This window comes from Littorina saxatilis, linkage group LG12 (genome assembly GCF_037325665.1).
Source record: "Littorina saxatilis isolate snail1 linkage group LG12, US_GU_Lsax_2.0, whole genome shotgun sequence".
Taxonomy (NCBI): Eukaryota; Metazoa; Mollusca; class Gastropoda; order Littorinimorpha; family Littorinidae; genus Littorina; species Littorina saxatilis.
The window spans coordinates 71686227-71704221 of NC_090256.1; the positions used below are offsets into that span (position 1 = coordinate 71686227).

The 17995-nt window shown below is 41.7% G+C and overlaps 1 protein-coding gene and 1 long non-coding RNA gene across 2 annotated transcripts; one reads left to right on the forward strand and one right to left on the reverse strand.

Moving 5' to 3' along the window:
* Positions 1-925: 925 nt before the first annotated feature.
* LOC138983350 (uncharacterized) lies at positions 926-1644 on the forward strand. The gene is made up of 2 exons (XR_011461093.1): positions 926-1236; positions 1549-1644. It is a non-coding gene; the product is annotated as an uncharacterized lncRNA (long non-coding RNA).
* A 7448-nt stretch (positions 1645-9092) lies between these two features.
* On the reverse strand, positions 9093-13450 carry LOC138982717 (alpha-crystallin B chain-like). Its single transcript, XM_070356041.1, has 3 exons — positions 13199-13450; positions 12282-12458; positions 9093-10224 (listed from the first exon to the last, which is right to left on the reverse strand). The coding sequence occupies exons 1-3, from the start codon at positions 13367-13369 to the stop codon at positions 10093-10095; spliced, it is 480 nt and encodes a 159-aa protein (XP_070212142.1). The 5' UTR covers positions 13370-13450; the 3' UTR covers positions 9093-10092.
* Positions 13451-17995: the final 4545 nt, after the last annotated feature.

The window sequence follows — 17995 nt, forward strand, 5'->3', positions numbered from 1 at the left end:
AGGTAACATAATATAATATCTTAAAAAAATGCGGCAATGAGGCTCTGGCTGTTTGATTGGTTGGTGGATTGCCTGGTTCGTATGTCTGTTCGTTTCCGTATTTAATTCATATTCTGTGTTTTATAATGTTTTATATTTGTCGTTTTTCAGACAAGCTGCCGTTACTCTGTTGATATTTCGTTTCCGTCTATGTGATTTAGTCCCAGCAGTGACGTGTTCAGAAACCATCCCATTGGAGACATAACCTCATGACTAACTTTGACCAAAATGGGATTATTAGGATTTATTCTTTGTGGATCAAGGGCAGCTACGCCCTTTTTACTCCATGGCGATCATTGGTGTCTGCAAGACTCCGTGTTCAGAAAAGGCAATAAATGCCTTCGCAAAACTCTTGTGTCAAGCAAAGATACTTCATGTCAGTCATTCCGCAAGGGAGAGTACCGAGAAGATTAGGAAAAGCTTACGCGGTTAGTGAACCGTAGTTTCGGTGCTAGTGCATGCCCAATTATGTAAAAATTCTTCTGATTGGTGTTCATGTTTTGTTTTGCTATTCATCATAAGTGGCGTTAAAGTTCTTCTCAGTTTTGCACACCACCACCACCACCTCCACCACAATTTCTCCCACTTTGATCCATATCTCCTCGCGGCACATTCAGCCTCTCGGTAAAAAGTTGAGGTCACATGTTTACTCCCTGATAAGCACACAATAGCACGAAGGTTCGAGCGTACAAGACTACACCTTTTCTGCGAACACACTTTTCACTTGAGAATCACACACACACACACACACACACACACATTCACACACTCACACCACGGAAAAGTCCAACAAAGTATTTTGCCCGGGAGTGCAAAAACAACAACATACATTTCCCTCCATCCTCCCCGATCCCCTACTGTACCCCCCCCCCCCCCCCCCATTATTCCACCCCCTGTTGCTTCCATCTGTTAACCACGAGGGGTGTTTATTCACGATAACCATCCAGCAATCCAAAGTCATTCACCCAGCAACGACCGTGAATCCTTGATTGCTCATGGGGTTTCACTCATGTTTTATGGGGTCTACTTTCCTCCTATTGAAAAGTTCAAAGGGCCGGTGTGCATTAAAATAACAAGTTAGTGTCGTGGGTGGATCTTTGGTGGTTTACACGATGGTGAAAGCTGTTTTCTCATTTCAATTCTTCTTATTGGTTGGGGCAATAAAGGGACTGGTTCCGCTTAACTCCCCTTTGAGAGGCTGTGGTTGTGTTTAGAGCGATTACTCCCCTTTGAGAGGCTGTGGTTGTGTTTAGAGCGATTACTCCCCTTTGAGAGGCTGTGGTTGTGTTTAGAGCGATTACTCCCCTTTGAGAGGCTGTGCTTGTGTTTAGAGCGATTACTCCCCTTTGAGAGGCTGTGCTTGTGTTTAGAGCGATTACTCCCCTTTGAGAGGCTGTGGTTGTGTTTACAGCGATTACCCCCCTTTGAGAGGCTGTGGTTGTGTTTACAGCGATTACTCCCCTTTGAGAGGCTGTGCTTGTGTTTACAGCGATTACTCCCCTTTGAGAGGCTGTGCTTGTGTTTAGAGCGATTACTCCCCTTTGTCTCTCAGCTTTACACAATAGTACTGACCACACTTCAGTGGAACCCCCCCTTTTCAGACCTCTACTGAAAAGTCTGAGAAAACCAGGTCTTAAAAAGGAGGGAGTCTTAAAATGGAGGTACATTTACAGAGGTTATGAACAGAAAATGTGAAAAATCTAGGTCTTAAGGGGGGTTCCACTGTATGCACAAAAGGCAAAACAAAAGCAAATCTTTGAACCTGCCAAGTTGCAGGTATGAATGATGCGAGTGCGTATGCCTAAACGGGATGCACTGTTTTTCAATACAACCAACTACTGACGGTTGCAGTATGAAAATAAACATTGTTTATATTCACAAGGTCTGTTCATTTTCACAGACGATGCTGGTAACATTTTGACATTGCTGTGTGAAAGAGCAGGTCTAATCTGCAAGGAAACTAGGCACATTTTGACTTTTTAAAATTAATCTGGTGCATTTAAATCATCACTTTCAATGACTGTCTGGAATTGTTTGTCCACATTACAAATACCATTTTCTTTTGTTTATTTCATCATTAGCTCGTTATTTCTCCGGCCAGGGCATTAAATGTCAAATGTATCTCCATGGCTGTCCGTGTTTCTGTTGTAAGATGTCACGCGGCGTGTTTTTAAACATCCATCTGTGCGGTACGATATCTGCATTTAAGTATGCTACCAAAAACAAAATCAAGAAAATAATACTTTCTTTGTCTTCATTAATTTCCATTAGACTTCTTTCGCTTCTGACTTTTCTCTTTCTTTTCGATCTCGCTATTGTTGTAGTGGCCGTGGTGGCAGTAGTGGTTTGTTTTCTTTTTTTCCGTGGCGGTTGATGGTAACCGTGTTTAGTCGCACTTTAATTCCGCTTGTAAATACTGTTAACGTGTTTCTTTCCGTTGTGCGACCACTGCTGTATTTATGCCCTTCGTTGGGTGTTTTTTTCCGTTTGCTCTGTTGCTCATAGAATGCGTGTGTTGCTGCTATAATGAGTGCGTGCGTGCGTGTGATTGTGAGTGTGAGTGTGTGTGTGTGTGTATGTGTGTGTTTGTGTGTGTGTGTGTGTGTGTGTACAGCGTGACGTTTTACACATTCTCGCTCGGCATGGCTTATATCGCGCGTATTCCGTGGGTACAGTTCTAAGCGCAGGGGTTTATTTTTTTTATTTTTATTTTTTGGCTCACGTAAGTGTAGCCTATGCGATCGTAACTTTGTCTGTCTGTGCGTGTGTGTGTGTGTGTGTGTGTGTGTGTGTGTGTGTGTGCGTGTGTGCGTGTGTATGTCTGTGGTAGAAACTTTAACATTTGACTAAACACCGAAATACTCATTTCACCTGGTTATTTTTCAAGCACCATCTTCAAAATATTGAAGCAATGATCAACATTGTGTCGGCATGTGTGTAGTTAAAGCGTGTATCCAAAGAAAACAGGTGGTGGGGGGTTTTGAAGGGGTACAAGCAGTTGACTGGTTTCTGTCGTGTGTGGCATGTAGACCAGGTCAGGTGTCAAGACCAGGTCAGGGGTCGCGCAAAGGATTGTGGTATAGATTCACTTCTCCAGTTCTCACTTCTGCATTCGCCGATTCGGGGAAGACGACTTCATGATGTTCGGTTTCTAAGCTCCAGAAAAGTAAATAAAGAAGCTACCAAAGGGAGATTTCCTACAATTTGATCTGCACAGCGTTTTTCCAATGTCCACGCGAGGAAGAGCTGTCGAAAGCGCAGTGTCGATCTGGCAGCCGTATCCCGGTAAGTACAGAGACAGATCTAGTGTCTCCCACTCTGATAACGTGTCACCTACTGTTTTAATTTCTTTTTATTTCAGCAGACACGGATGTCAAACACAGTGCTAGGCAGTCACCTCTAGTGAAATGAGTTGATCTAAAGTGCCTGTAATGTTTGGATGTCTTTAATTGTTCGTGGTTCGATTTATGTGAATTTCAAGACTTGCAGTAGAGTCTCAAGTTAAGTTTACTCTGCCCGAAAAAAACTGTCCATCATTTACTTGAACATGCAGATATAAGGAAACGGAATGAATCTGTTCTCAAAGTCAAAATGATCACGATTTTTTCCTCAGATTCAAAACATGCACTGTCATGGTTTTGTCTGTACAATTTAGAACATGCATGTATATAAGGAAACGGAATGAATCTGTTCTCAAAGTCAAAATGATCACGATTTTTTCCTCAGATTCAAAACATGCACTGTCATGGTTTTGTCTGTACAATTTAGTAAGTCTTACCTTGCAACAACTTCCTTGAACTTGAAAGACAGTTTTTGAATGCTAGATCTGTATCGCGTTTCATTCCAGACTCGATTCTCTCTTTGATTGTACTGTTTGCTGTTTACGCACTATCATGATTCGCTATGTAACGTTTGGTAAGCTTACCTTGCAACAGCTTTCTTGTCTTTGTTGGCATTTTCTTTCAAGGCAGTACAACGTAAGATTAGATTCTTTCGGACAGAAGGTAGAATGAGAATTTTGAGACAAAGCTTGCTGTGGCATTTGTTTGTAAATAATGGTACATGACATGTGTCACAGTGATTCTGTATTTTTCTGCGGTTGATGTGGTTTCTTTTTTCCTCTCTTGTTTTTTCCCTCCTGAGTTGATCGTTATCATTTAAACAAGACCCTCAGAGAGTACCTCCGTTGTTCCTTAAAATGGAATGTGAATAGTGTGTTGGTTGTGTTGACCGTCAGAATTATTTTAAGAACCAGGCTGCTGCAGTCAGTTGACATGTTTCGCATATTGTAGGGTTACCATGCTGCATAGGTAAAGTGGCTTGTATAACCTGACTATTCTGTTTAAAAACACTGTTTATATTTGTGTAGGTTGTAGTCATCATAACTAATCGCATTTTGCCATTTGTTTCAGAAAGGAGGTTAACCTACAAGATCGACGCTATGTCAGATATGCCTCAGCCACATGAAGACTTCCGAATTTAGATCCACTCGGCATGGTGACAAGTCTTGATGAAAAGTATGGGACTGAGGACAGCAGTGGAAAAAGTGGCCACATGGCAGGTACCTATTGCTTAGTGTCTGCAGTGCAAAAGACAGATAAGCTGATGGTAGATTTGCAAATGAACACAGTGCCTGTGTGTGTGTGTGTGTGTGTGTGTGTGTGTGTGTGTGTGTGTGTGTGTGTGTGTGTGTGTGTGTGTGTGAGGATTGCACAAGATCTCATTGAAGGACAACTGCACCAACAACAAATACACAGTCATTTTATCTGTTTGCCTTCTTTTGAAAATTATACATGGAGTTGATATGATGCGTTAGTTTTAACTGTGTGTGTGTGTGTGTGTGTGTGTGTGTGTGTGTGTGTGTGTGTGTGTGTGTGTGTGTGTGTGTGTGTGTGTGTGTGTGTGTGTGTGTGTGTGTGTGTGTGTGTGTGTGACGGATGAGTTTGTGTTACTGTTTGTTGATTTTTTACGGGAGCCTTGAAGGCTTCGCCTCTTGTTATTTTATGCAATTTATATCGAGCACATATTCAAGGCGCAGGGATTTATTTATGCCGTGTGAGATGGAATTTTTTTACACAATACATCACGCATTCACCGTCATCGGCCAGCAGATCGCAGCCATTTCGGCGCATATCCTACTTTTCACGGCCTATTATTCCAAGTCACACGGGTATTTTGGTGGACATTTTTATCTATGCCTATACAATTTTGCCAGGAAAGACCCTTTTGTCAATCGTGGGATCTTTAACGTGCACACCCCAATGTAGTGTACACGAAGGGACCTCGGTTTTTCGTCTCATCCGAAAGACTAGCACTTGAACCCACCACCTAGGTTAGGAAAGGGGGGAGACGCCCTGACCCAGGGTCGAACTCGCAACCTCTCGCTTCCGAGCGCAAGTGCGTTACCACTCGGCCACCCAGTCCACAACAGTCGTTGTACATATAACGCTCAGTTGATACCGGTTATTTCTCCTCCTCCACGTCTGGTTTTGCTTGTGGTATTAAGGAAGTGCTGTGGTACCTCTTTTGAAAACACACCCATGGAACGAGCCAAAAGTGTCCCTTCATTTCAGGAGGCCTGTCATAACGGAATTATTTTAGTCCAGATAATAGACAAAGGTACTACAAGTGTCCTCTATAATCAGAGGGGCCTCACGTCGCAATAACCACTGTACGAACACTGTTGGTTTTTGGTTTTAGTTGCTGTAACAAAACAATCATAATAACGTTCTTCCTACCTTGAATTAGAACCCAATTTACACAACGATTCACCGGCACGGTTGGCCTAGTGGTAAGGCGTCCGCCCCGTGATCGGGAGGTCGTGGGTTCGAACCCCGGCCGGGTCATACCTAAGACTTTAAAATTGGCAATCTAGTGGCTGCTCCGCCTGGCGTCTGGCATTATGGGGTTAGTGCTAGGACTGGTTGGTCCGGTGTCAGAATAATGTGACTGGGTGAGACAGTGAAGCCTGTGCTGCGACTTCTGTCTTGTGTGTGGCGCACGTTAGCAGCACCGCCCTGATATGGCCCTTCACGGTGGTCGGCTGGGTTAAGCAAACAAACACAACGATTCAGATACAACTGGGCTTACCCAAAGCTCTGATGAATAGGCTATAATAATGCTGGTTCTTACTGTTGCGAGATTAAATTATTCGAGCTAGGCTGTTGTGCTTGCATGTATCTAGTATGCTTTGATACAGCCACACACACACACACTGAGAACGCACAAACACCACACACAGGCACACGCACACACACACACACACACTGACGCAGGCACACAAACAACCACACACACACACACATTGGCACAGCCCCCGACCTCCCCCACCCCCCACCCCAAACACACAACCATGCCTGGCGAGAGCAAGCATGAAATAACAGACGCTTGTTCTGTTTCTTTGTTATCTTAATTACCCTACTGCTCACGGAGAAGAAACTTGCAAGTCATATTTCCATTACTGACATTAGCTTTTTACCGTTAACTACCGGTCGCTGACTCTGGAAAAGGAATATTTCGTGGTGTACATGTTTCTTCACTCAGTCTCTGCTTCATTTGACTCTCTCCTCTCTCTCTCTCTCGTCACAGTAGCCTACAGGCTTCAGTGTCCTCAGTTGCAGACGAAGGGGCATAACTGTTTCTTCCTAAACACATTAAGATCTCTAGGGTTGTTCTTCTTCGTCGCTGACTGGAAAAGGAATATTTCGTGGTGTACAGATGTTTCTTCACTCAGTCTCTGCTTCATTTGACTCTCTCCTCTCTCTCTCTCTCTCTCTCTTGTCACAGTAGCCTACAGGGGCATAACTGTTTCTTCCTAAACACATTAAGATCTCTAGGGTTGTTCTTCTTCGTCAAAAGAAGTATTAAATACCAGTTTTGTTTGTTCATTTGTTTGTTTGAAAACGGTAAGTATACACGGTTGCGGTTTCTTTACTTACTTTTCTTCTAGTTCTTTTCTTCTATTTTCTTTTCTTATCGATATCTTATAGTAACACTTATACCAACAACAACAAAAGTAAATAAACAAATAAACAAGAAGAGCAAAGGCTCGATCGAGTCACTTTCGCAGTTCTGAATATTATATGAGGCATCAGATGGACAGGAAGAAATTGCTATTCACAACACAATGAGTCACGTTCACATAAAATTTGAGCCCGGTCACTTTTATAGTTTCCGAGAAAAGCCCAACGTTAAGTTGTGTGTTGCCGAACAGAAAAGGCTAGTTATCTCCCTTGTTTTTCTGATAACGTTCGTAAAAGGCTACAGATGTAAATACTTTGATGTAAAGAATAATCCTACAAAGTTTCAATCACATCCGATGAACTTTGTCAAAGATATAAAATGTCTAATTTTTCCTTTGACGCTGACCTGTGACCTTGAAAAAGGTCAAAGGTCAACGAAACCATCGTTAAAGTGTAGAGGTCATTGGAGGTCACGACTAAACAAAATATGAGCCCGATCGCTTTGATAGTTTCCGAGAAAAGTCCAACGTTAAGGTGGTGTCTACGGCCGGCCGGCCGGCCGGCCGGCCGGCCGGCCGGACAGACTAACACTGACCGATTACATAGAGTCACTTTTTCTCAAGTGACTCAAAAAATCAGTTGCAAGTAAAACGGCAACGCACCATTGCATTCGAGGGCAAACACTTGCCGTGCCCAGCGCTTGTTCTCAACATAGTTGGTCTAAGGGGAAAGACTTCATGTATAAAACGACGGCGATCACAAAATGACTCCCCCTTGCTCTTTCTCCTCTTTTAAACTTAATGAGAAAATAAATTCTCTTTCCATGTTCTTTCTTAGTCAATTTGCACGTGATTTTCTAAGATATTTTCTTTCTTCGGTTTTACGTCATTTCAAACAATTTATTTGGAAAAGAAAGTGTAAAATGTCAGGACCTGCTGAAATGATTTCACACTTTGCATTGTGCACTTTCCTAAACTCCAAGCTGTTTAACTCAATTCGTAACAACTCTGTAATAAACATACCCTTGTCTTTAAGATAAAGGTGCAGGTGTTTGATAAATATCACTTACAAAGTTTGGAAAGAATACAGTGGAAGATGCATGAGGATGCATTTTACTGCATTTCCCATGCAGATCGAGCCCTACTGTCAAACTTACATTTTTACTTTTGTACTTATTACTTGCCATAATATACATAGTTGACATCCTAGAATTGAAATGACTGTATTGATGATTGCCATTTCTACCCTAACCCATATCAGGCATGAAAACTGAAAAAAAAAAAATACTGAAAACAAAATTCGAAGGCGCGTAGCTCCAAGTTTTGCAGGCGCAAAGCACCAAGTTTCGCAGGCGCTTTGCGCCAAGACTTCTAGGGGGGTCCGGGGGCATGCTCCCCCGGAATTTTGTTTTTTCAAGGGTGCAATTTGGTGCAATCTGGGGCTATCTGAGCCTTAAAATTGGATTCAAACATGACCCCAAAACTATTTTACTATAACTATGACAAGGGAGAAAAAAAAGAAAAAAACGGAAAAATACGGAAAATTAAAAAAAATACGGTTTATTTTTTTCAAAAATACGGAGAATTTTCATGCCTGCCATATCAACAATCATGTGTGTGTGTGTCGGTCTCTCTGCATCGTTCTGTGCGTAGGTGCGTGTCTTTCTTGCCTGTGTGTGTGTGTGTGTGGTGATCTGTACCATATGAATGTTTATATGTTTTTGATGTTTACTGGTTCTTTTTAAAGAGCAGACAAACCAGGTTCAAATGTATGGACAATAAATGACCTTAATCTCATTTGAGTGTCACAGCAAGTATGGTTCTTAATGTAAAATGATTTGGCATGACTGCAACTTTTGACACATGTAGAAGACAGGTAAAGACGCACAAGGATGCAGTTTACTTCAATTTAGATCATGATCCAGAACTATTTTTGAATGTCACTGTATGCATTTCCGTCCCAATCGTACAATGTATTATACTGTGTTTTTTCTGCTATGCAGATCCAAAGCTTGCACACACACATGCATACACATACTCTCTTTCTCAAGCAGAACGTACCATATCAAAAAGAAAACGATTAACAAGAAAGTCGATTAAGCTTTACATTTATTCCATTTTTTCAGCGACAACCAATAGAAAGTAACTTTTCAACCACTCCTCAATCTCTCTGCAAAAAAAAACCCATTGCATACAACAAAGAGTTTTGTTCCAAACAAAAAGAAAAAAAACATTTAACAAACAGTGGTCAAGATTATGGCACTATCCATTGCCTAACCCAACAACTTCAATCAGGTATCACAAACGCAGGTGTTCAGAAAGCACCATTATGATTGGTATGGCACACTGGACACAAGTTAATACATCAGCGGCAGGAGATGGTCCATGGCTCAATCTACCTATACTATGCCTCATTACTGCACTATATGCATCTTTGATGGTCAGCTTTTCAGAGAATGTGTTATATGTTACAGGGCCTAAACTTGGGTATGTGCAATCAGTGCTTTGACAAAAAGTCTTGCTTTAAGAAACCGACACTCATCTGCTTAAAGCAGCTACATACTACATGTAGTGTAGCACAAATGAAAATCATTGTCATAAACAACTAGAACATTTACACTGAATATCATTGTGATAAACCAGAACATTTACACTGATGTTCTCCTACACTACCAAGTTCTCCTACACAACTAAGTTCTGGAGGATGGATTTATTTTCCTATAGCATCATCCTGTAGTTGAACTGCTATCCTATAATATAGTAACAGAATGTATGGCCGATGTGGATTCAAATACCAAACAATAACATCAACTGTAACATTATTCTGGAAAACGAAATAATACTTGGCCAAAACATTTGGTCTTTAAATGAACAAGATTGAAAATCACATCGAAAAAGGCCTGGCTCTAAAGCAACCAGAACAGGCCACAAAGCATGAAAAACTAACCCGAAATGTTGATCCGGAGCTTCACACATGCTGTGTACTTGTCACATACTCATGCAAGGATCGACATCTCTGGTCAATTAAAGCTGAACTGCAATCATGAAGTGAAGTGATGAACATGAAGTGAAGAGTCCCTCCATCATCCTGCCTAACTGTCGCCCTTCTCGTGGGTGATGGGGATGGCGCGTTCCTTGGGCGGTTCTAGCGCCTTCTTCGGGGCCTCCAGGGTCAGCACTCCGTCATCGTTCAGAGAGGATTTCACCGCCTCAGGGTCCACATCCTGAAAAAGACATTGTAAGCACCAATGTCAAACAACTACATCATTTACACTCAAACCCAGAGAGATAGTCTCCAACCCCATTTGGTTATTTTATCAACGAAAAAAACTGCAATGGTTGTCTCCCTTTGCAGAAATAGCATACATAAGATCAACGAGTAAAAAATGTGTTGGCTAGTTGAAACCGCCTGGCAACTTGCCCGGCTTGCCAGTAACAATTCTGGTCAAATGCAACACTTTTGGTTGTACTATCGAGTTTCAAAGCCATATAAACACCGATTCAGCAACTGTGGTCATCCTGAACTCAGGTCAAAATGAGTTCGGCTCATTCTCTCCCTGACCAGACGCGCGTGAATCTATCAATTTCAAAACTAGGAATACAGAGTTATCTCCCATATGTTTTTCGCGAGCACTGATCTAAATTTGAGATCAGTGTTCGCGAGACGAAAATGATTGCAGATTGGCTGACTTCGACAGTGATCTACGTTCTGTTCTTCACAGTTATGATAAAGACATCGTTCTCAGGTCAAAACAAGTCGAAATTTTGGTATTGCTGCCGAAAGGTCACGAATCTGCTTATATCAATAATACATTACAAAAAGCTCTAAATATGTAACAAAAAATCGGTTTCGTTATCAATTCCTATTGACGTCACGTGCGTGTCAAATATTTGTTCGTTTCTTGTTTATATAGAGCGTCATCAATCGTGCTCAAACGTAACGCGTGGCGTCATGTTTGGGTGATAGCGATCGATGTTAACTTGAAAGAAATATCCGCATCCAACACACGTGATTAACCTCTAATCTGTAATATTTTATGTTTTAGTTCTTGGATTAATCAGCAAGCGAACATTTTAAACTCTGATGCAGCAAGAAATTTACATTGATTTTGCCGAAGCGATATGGTGTCAAAAAACCGTTGCGTTTGGACACGAAAAAAGAACAATTTATGTGTATTTTTCACTCCATTTTTTTAACCACTCCTATTTAGAATATTGCGCCATTTGAAGACAAAGCGCGCGATGGACGCCGAGGATAGGCCGAAAGGTAAGGTTTTTATTTTGGCGTCATTTGTTGCGTTTTTGCAAATCCAGCGAAATTATGAATAGAATATGAAGTAATGACGACATTAGGCTTTCGAGTGCTGAGTTCTGTTTCTCTGATAAAACTAGAGATCCTGTCTGAATAGTTGTGCTTTCATCAACACTTTCCTACGTTCCTACATTTGTCAATTTTTGCTTTGTCATGTGCATTCATGCCGATCATGTGGTGTCACTGTTGCGTTTTTGGTTTGATGGAGCTAAGTACGTTTTCAACCATCAATGATGCATCCCTTCATAAAATCACTTCGTGAAGTACCCCTAAAAGTCATTTACTGCGATTTACAAGATACGTGGTTGATAGTACGGGATGCGGGAGATCAACCGCAACTTTACACCAAGTCCGAGGTCGTCAGCATAATGTTTAAACTCGTTCAACTAAATGTCTTCCAACATACACTAATTTTTGTGGCAGATTGAATACTATGAATTAACATCATCATTGGGTCTGAACTTGTAGACCCTTATTGTGTCTGATCGCCGAGTGCTAGTTTTATGTCCAAATGTGTTCGGACACCGAGAGAGTCTGCACACAAAGTTGACAAAGAAATAAATCTCTCGCCGAACGTGGGGACGAACTCACGCTGACAGCGGCCAACTGGATACAAATCCAGCGCGCTACCGACTGAGCTACATCCCCGCCCGACCATACCTAGTAAATTGTCAGGAAATTGTCAGCTTGAAATAACATTGAAATTTGTTCTTGCATGTCACACTCATTGGTGTCACCTCCATGGCCTTGACCATATCCTATTCAGTATTGCTAAGTTGCAATGCATTATCTTTTAATATCTTGTTAATGTGCTTCAGACCATTTTTTACACAAAATTCCTTCCTTTGGCAGGTTTCATACTTGTATGACAGTCATGTCTCACCTGAAAGGCTGAATGGAGCAGAAATAAACAGACTGATTCAAAGACTGTAAGAACGTAAAATCTACCTTTGGAAGGACTTGACCTACCTTTGGAAGGACGTAGTTGCGCGTGAACTCTCGCATGATGTACCCATGCTCATCCTGTTTCTCCTCATGCTTTGCATGGATGACAAGCCTGTTGTCCTTTGTCTTGATTTCAATCTCTTCAGGCTTGAAGTCTCGGCAGTCCAGGTTCACACGGAACTCTTTGTCATTGTTGACAACCTGCAACATAAATCATCATTATCAATCAATATGTCCTGCTAAAATTCAAGTTATCTTCATATGAATATTTCATGCTACAAGTTAAGTTATTCAAAATGCAAGGGGGCAGGGTGGATGGAAAAGAAGTATTAAATAGTTCAAATAACTTCTTTAACTATGCTATAAATTATAATAGGCTAGAATTGTCATTTATATTACTCATTTTGCACAGAGCTACTACATAGAATAGATCAATAGTCACACTAAAAAACTTCAAAAGGGACAATTGAGGATGAATATTTTTTTTTAAAGCCTGCTCAATTGTACATATCAACTTTGATCGTCTCGTCCTGTCCTGCTGTCAATGAACACTACCCGTGCAAGCAATATTGTTTGTTTGGAATGTCACACAGACGCACACCGGCAGAAAGAGAAAGTAAAAACTCAGCAAAACAGGATTTTCTTTGGAAGGTACAATTATCAATGTGAATTTGCCCCTGACAGTTCCAAAAGCTACATCACAAACGTGATAGCACAAATACATGTCAGTGAAAGGACTACCAGTGCATTGGTTTGGGGGGAATGTCACACAGACGCATAGGCCTACTGAAAGAGAAAGTAGTCTCAGAGAAAAAGGATTTCAGGACTTCGGAAGGTACACAATTACTGTGCCCCTCATCTGTCTCAAAAGCTAGCTAAAAATCGTGAGTTTTTTTTAAATGAATTAAATTAATGTTTTCACAAACGAAAAAGGTACATACCTCCGACAGGCCTGTCTCAAGCGGCGCTTGCCTCAGTCCGCGAGAAAACCTGTGCGGGAGAAGAAAATGTTCGTCAGAAACTGGATTGCCGAAGCGCTGGTCGAAAAGTCGTGAAGGCTGAGTCAAACCTTCCCATGGGTCGTCCCAAAATCCTCGCAAAATGAGAGCCATCTTTAGTGAGTTTCTTTCAAAGAAATTGCAATGTGAACTTGTCCTCTGCAACTTCGTATGCTGATTGTCGTCTGCACGAGGCGCTCGCAAATTTATAACGGGAAGTTGGAATTTTCTGGAGCAGACAATACGTCACGAAGATTTCATTGGTCGGTTCTGGAAACATCGAGTCCGTGAAACAGCGTAAAATGATTTGCTTCGTTTATCAGGACTGCTGCCCGGTTAAGTTAGTCGCTTCCTAGTAAACACGACCCATTTCCAAAAGTTTCGGGACGATTCCCGAGTGCCCTGCTAAAAAAAAAGAAAAATAGAAGACGAAATTCGATCAAGAAAGCGCAGTGCTTTGACATATGTTTGCGTGGCAGTCGAATGGGTCTACTTTCTCTCATTCCCTGCATTTAAAAAAAGAGAAGTAGAACGGTTTGTTATTGCAACGTTCAATAACATACACTGGAATTGAAAGAAACTTTCTGTAGTAGGCCTACCCGAGGCAGTGGTCTTTCAGGGGTGGGACTCTTCCGCGAATCCGCGGATTTCCGTGGACACAACTTACGGATTCCGCTGGAGTAATCTATTTTTCCGCGTCAAATGATATTTAACGATTTTATTCTCAAACGGCATTTATTTTTCAAACAGTTCGGAATCGTATTTGGTACAGTCTTCGCCTTTGCATTTTCCGGTTTGCGAAACAAAATGGCGCACCGCAAAGACATTGTCGAACGAAGCAAATGTTCCACATTGGATGAAAGTTTGAAAAACAAGTGGAGATGGGATTGGGCAGGGGAGAAGGTTGATAAAGAACTTATTGGAGAATTCATCACAGTATCTATAACTTGTTGACTGAATGATATGGAGAGAAGTGAAGATGGAACAGAACACTGGAGGCTTGAGAGTCCTGATAACTAACACTAACAGTAATTTTGAGCTTCAATGCATTGGGGCGTCACTTGTATCATACTATTGCCAGTATTGGATTATGGATACATGGTTCATTACGTAAATATGCACCATTACAATGTTACCATTGTTGTGTGAAAATGTTTTTGTGTGGTTTGGTTGGGGTTGTTTTAGGTGGTTTTTTTGGGGGGAGAGCGAGGAGAATGTCTTTTTGACCCGATCCAAACAAGTACGATTTTACTTTCAGATTACACCAGATTGCATACATTTTAATGTACCATTTCAAAACTGAAAAATTGGGGGGGGGGGGGGGGCATGCCCCCGAACCCCCCTAGAAAGAATATCAACGATTTTGAAACCGACGCAGTGTCATATTTTCGCGTGATACTTTCCTTCCTCCTGTCTGAGTCTTCTTCTTCAGCAGTAAATGACAACGCAGATTTACTGTCCGTACCCGGCCGTGATGTCTGCCGCTATCGAAGACATCCAAGTGCTGTATCCTTGCAAAGAACGACAAATGCGTAATTAAAGTTCGAGATGCAGTACTGTATTGCGTCCCCTGAACGGCGAGGCTGAAGCAATGCGTGTTCATATGGCCAGTTGGATTTCTCTGGCCAGAAATAATAATTGAAACCCTCAAAACACCCTCCAACACCCCAATATTGTCAGGAAAAACGAAATAAAAAACGAAATAACGAATAACGAATTACCTCCCTTTGTTCAGTGGCGAAGAAGAATGATCTGATCTGGTGAAGGGCTAAATGTTTACGTGGGTGTCAGAAAAATGTCCCTTTCCTTTTCCTGCCTCGCTGTGGCTGTTTATCTATTTGGTACTCAGCGACTCAGACACACACGCACACACACACACACACACACACACACACACACACACACACACGCACAAACACACTCACACATTAAAACAAACAGTCACACACGCACGCGCGCACGTACACACACACACACGCACACACACACACACACACACACACACACACACACACACACACACCCGCGCGCGAGCACTGAAAAAAGAGAGAGACAAGACAAGACAAATTCGTTATAACCGTTGGGTAATGGCATTTAAGCAAACAGGTGCTTTTTTACATCCAGCCCTGCCCCATGCGAGGTACTTATCTAATGATAATACGTTTTATGAATAACTAGCAGTTAAGCCCGGCTTCGCCCGGGAGTAAGCGGAGCCCTGTAGCAATTTAAGACGCTCGCTATCCCATTATCATTAGCTTTACCTCCTTTGTTTGGATACAAAAAAAGAGTTATCTCCCTTGACTTCTAGAAATTTCCGGAACTGTCCAGTTAATTTTTCTTTCTTCATTTCTTCCCCTCATAGGAGCAATAGCGAGTCTCTAATATCACTGGCATGATGTGCTTGCTACAGGTGAACAGTAGGCACTGAACTGGTCTTGCACCATATAGGCTGTATTCAATAAATGGGAGGTCCATAATCTGAGAAAGGAAACAATGAATCAAGAAACTAAAACCCAGGTGCACATCTGCGGCACCTAGGGAGTGTACGTGCACACTATCTTGTTCCTGCCTCTTGCCATCTCAGAGGTATGGCGACCACAGACAAAAAAGAGTTATCTCCCTTACCTTCTAGAAATTTCCGGAACTGTCCAGTTAATTTTTCATTCTTCATTTCTTCCCCTCATAGGAGCAATAGCAAGTCTCTAATATCACTGGCATGATGTGCTTGCTACAGGTGAACAGTAGGCACTGAACTGGTCTTGCACCATATAGGCTGTATTCAATAAATGGGAGGTCCATAATCTGAGAAAGGAAACAATGAATCAAGAAACTAAAACCCAGGTGCACATCTGCGGCACCTAGGGAGTGTACGTGCACACTATCTTGTTCCTGCCTCTTGCCATCTCAGAGGTATGGCGACCACAGACAAAAAAGAGTTATCTCCCTTACCTTCTAGAAATTTCCGGAACTGTCCAGTTAATTTTTCATTCTTCATTTCTTCCCCTCATAGGAGCAATAGCAAGTCTCTAGTATCACTGGCATGATGTGCTTGCTACAGGTGAACAGTAGGCACTGAACTGGTCTTGCACCATATAGGCTGTATTCAATAAATGGGAGGTCCATAATCTGAGAAAGGAAACAATGAATCAAGAAACTAAAACCCAGGTGCACATCTGCGGCACCTAGGGAGTGTACGTGCACACTATCTTGTTCCTGCCTCTTGCCATCTCAGAGGTATGGCGACCACAGACACACACACACATACGATAGATAACAAATAATCAAAGAGATAATACAAGCTAACAGACGGATAAACAAACTAACAAATAAGTTAACAAACAAACACAAATATACACACAGACGGACATAAAACACAGTTTCGATCAAGCAAAAGCAAGTAAAATGTCAAGAGAAAAAAATCATTCAACTTGGAAATAAAAGTAACAACTAAGTTATAAGTAATAACCATGTAGCACCTCTTCATAAGACATGCCATGAAATCCATGAAGTATAGTTATCTACTATAACTTATGAGATATAGAATCATACAAGGCATCCATTTTTTGGCTCACGTAAGTACTACAGTACTCCCCGGTTAACGTCCCTACCGTTTAAGGTCACGCCTCTGATAACATCAATCAGGGTGTTGGTCCCGACCTAAAGCCTTCTTTGTATGACTAAGAAAACCTCGCTTAGCATGACCTCGGATATGGGAACACCTCTTTTTAGGTGACCCCCGTTCTGGTCTCTAAATGCAGAAGACCACCGCTTAAGATCAAGCGAAACTGAAACTGAAAAAAATCTCCCAATTTTGCGGCCTTGACCACAGGAGCTTGTATCCAACCACCGGTCGATAATTATTTACTCCTGCATGCTTATTATTTTCTGCTGCATGCTTACCCTTACTACTACTATTTATTAGTAAAGAAATAATAATAAGTAGTAAATAGTAGTAGTAGACTGTATGAATAAGGAGTAAATAAATGGAATAAGGAGTAAATAATTATCGACCGGTGGTTGGATACAAGCTCCTGTGGCCTTGACAGAGTTTTTTTTCTCCATAATGACGTCAAAAGAGAAGTGACGTACAAATGTAAACGTCATCAGATTATTTGGCCCGATTATTTTACCCCAAAGAGAAGGATGAGGACATCTTTCGCAAATAAAACTTGGAAAATAGTTCCCGCCAAAAAAGTCGCTGAACCAATCAAATTGCCAACGGAAACCACTTTGACAGAGTGAGACCCGTGGATGATGACAGATGCAACTGCAGTGTGCCCGCTCCCCTTCTGCAGAGGCATAAGGCTAGACTTGACCTCATGTTGTAATGCATGTCATAAGCGATATTTGAGTAGTGCCAAATTTAGGCCAAAATAAAAGACATTGTTCAAGATTTGAGATATTTGGAAGCTCTCTCTCTCTCTCTCTCTCTCTCTCTCTCTCTCTCTCTCTCTCTCTCTCTCTCTTTCGTTCCCCTTCTCTCTCTCTTCTCTCATGGTCTCTGTTTCTGTCTGTCTGTCTGTCTCTCACTCTCAGTCTCCGACCCCTCTCCTCTCTCTCTTTCTTTGCCCCCAGTCTGGCCATCTCTCTCTCTTCTATCATGTCTCTTTCTCTCTCTCAGCCTCCAATCTCTCTCTCTCTCTCTCTCTCTCTCTCTCTCTCTCTCTCTCTCTCTCTCTTTTTCTCTCTTTCAATCTGAAAATTCTAATAATTTTTTTTTTAATATAAAACGATCCAAAT

Excerpts from the sequence above, each read along its gene's own strand:
- LOC138982717 (XM_070356041.1), bottom strand. The coding sequence starts at position 13,369 with ATGGCTCTCATTTTGCGAGGATTTTGGGACGACCCATGGGAAGGTTTG. Across the intron at positions 12,459-13,198 it reads TTGAGACAGGCCTGTCGGAG|GTTGTCAACAATGACAAAGA; the intron begins GTATGTACCTTT and ends TTTATGTTGCAG. Across the intron at positions 10,225-12,281 it reads GCAACTACGTCCTTCCAAAG|GATGTGGACCCTGAGGCGGT; the intron begins GTAGGTCAAGTC and ends TGTCTTTTTCAG.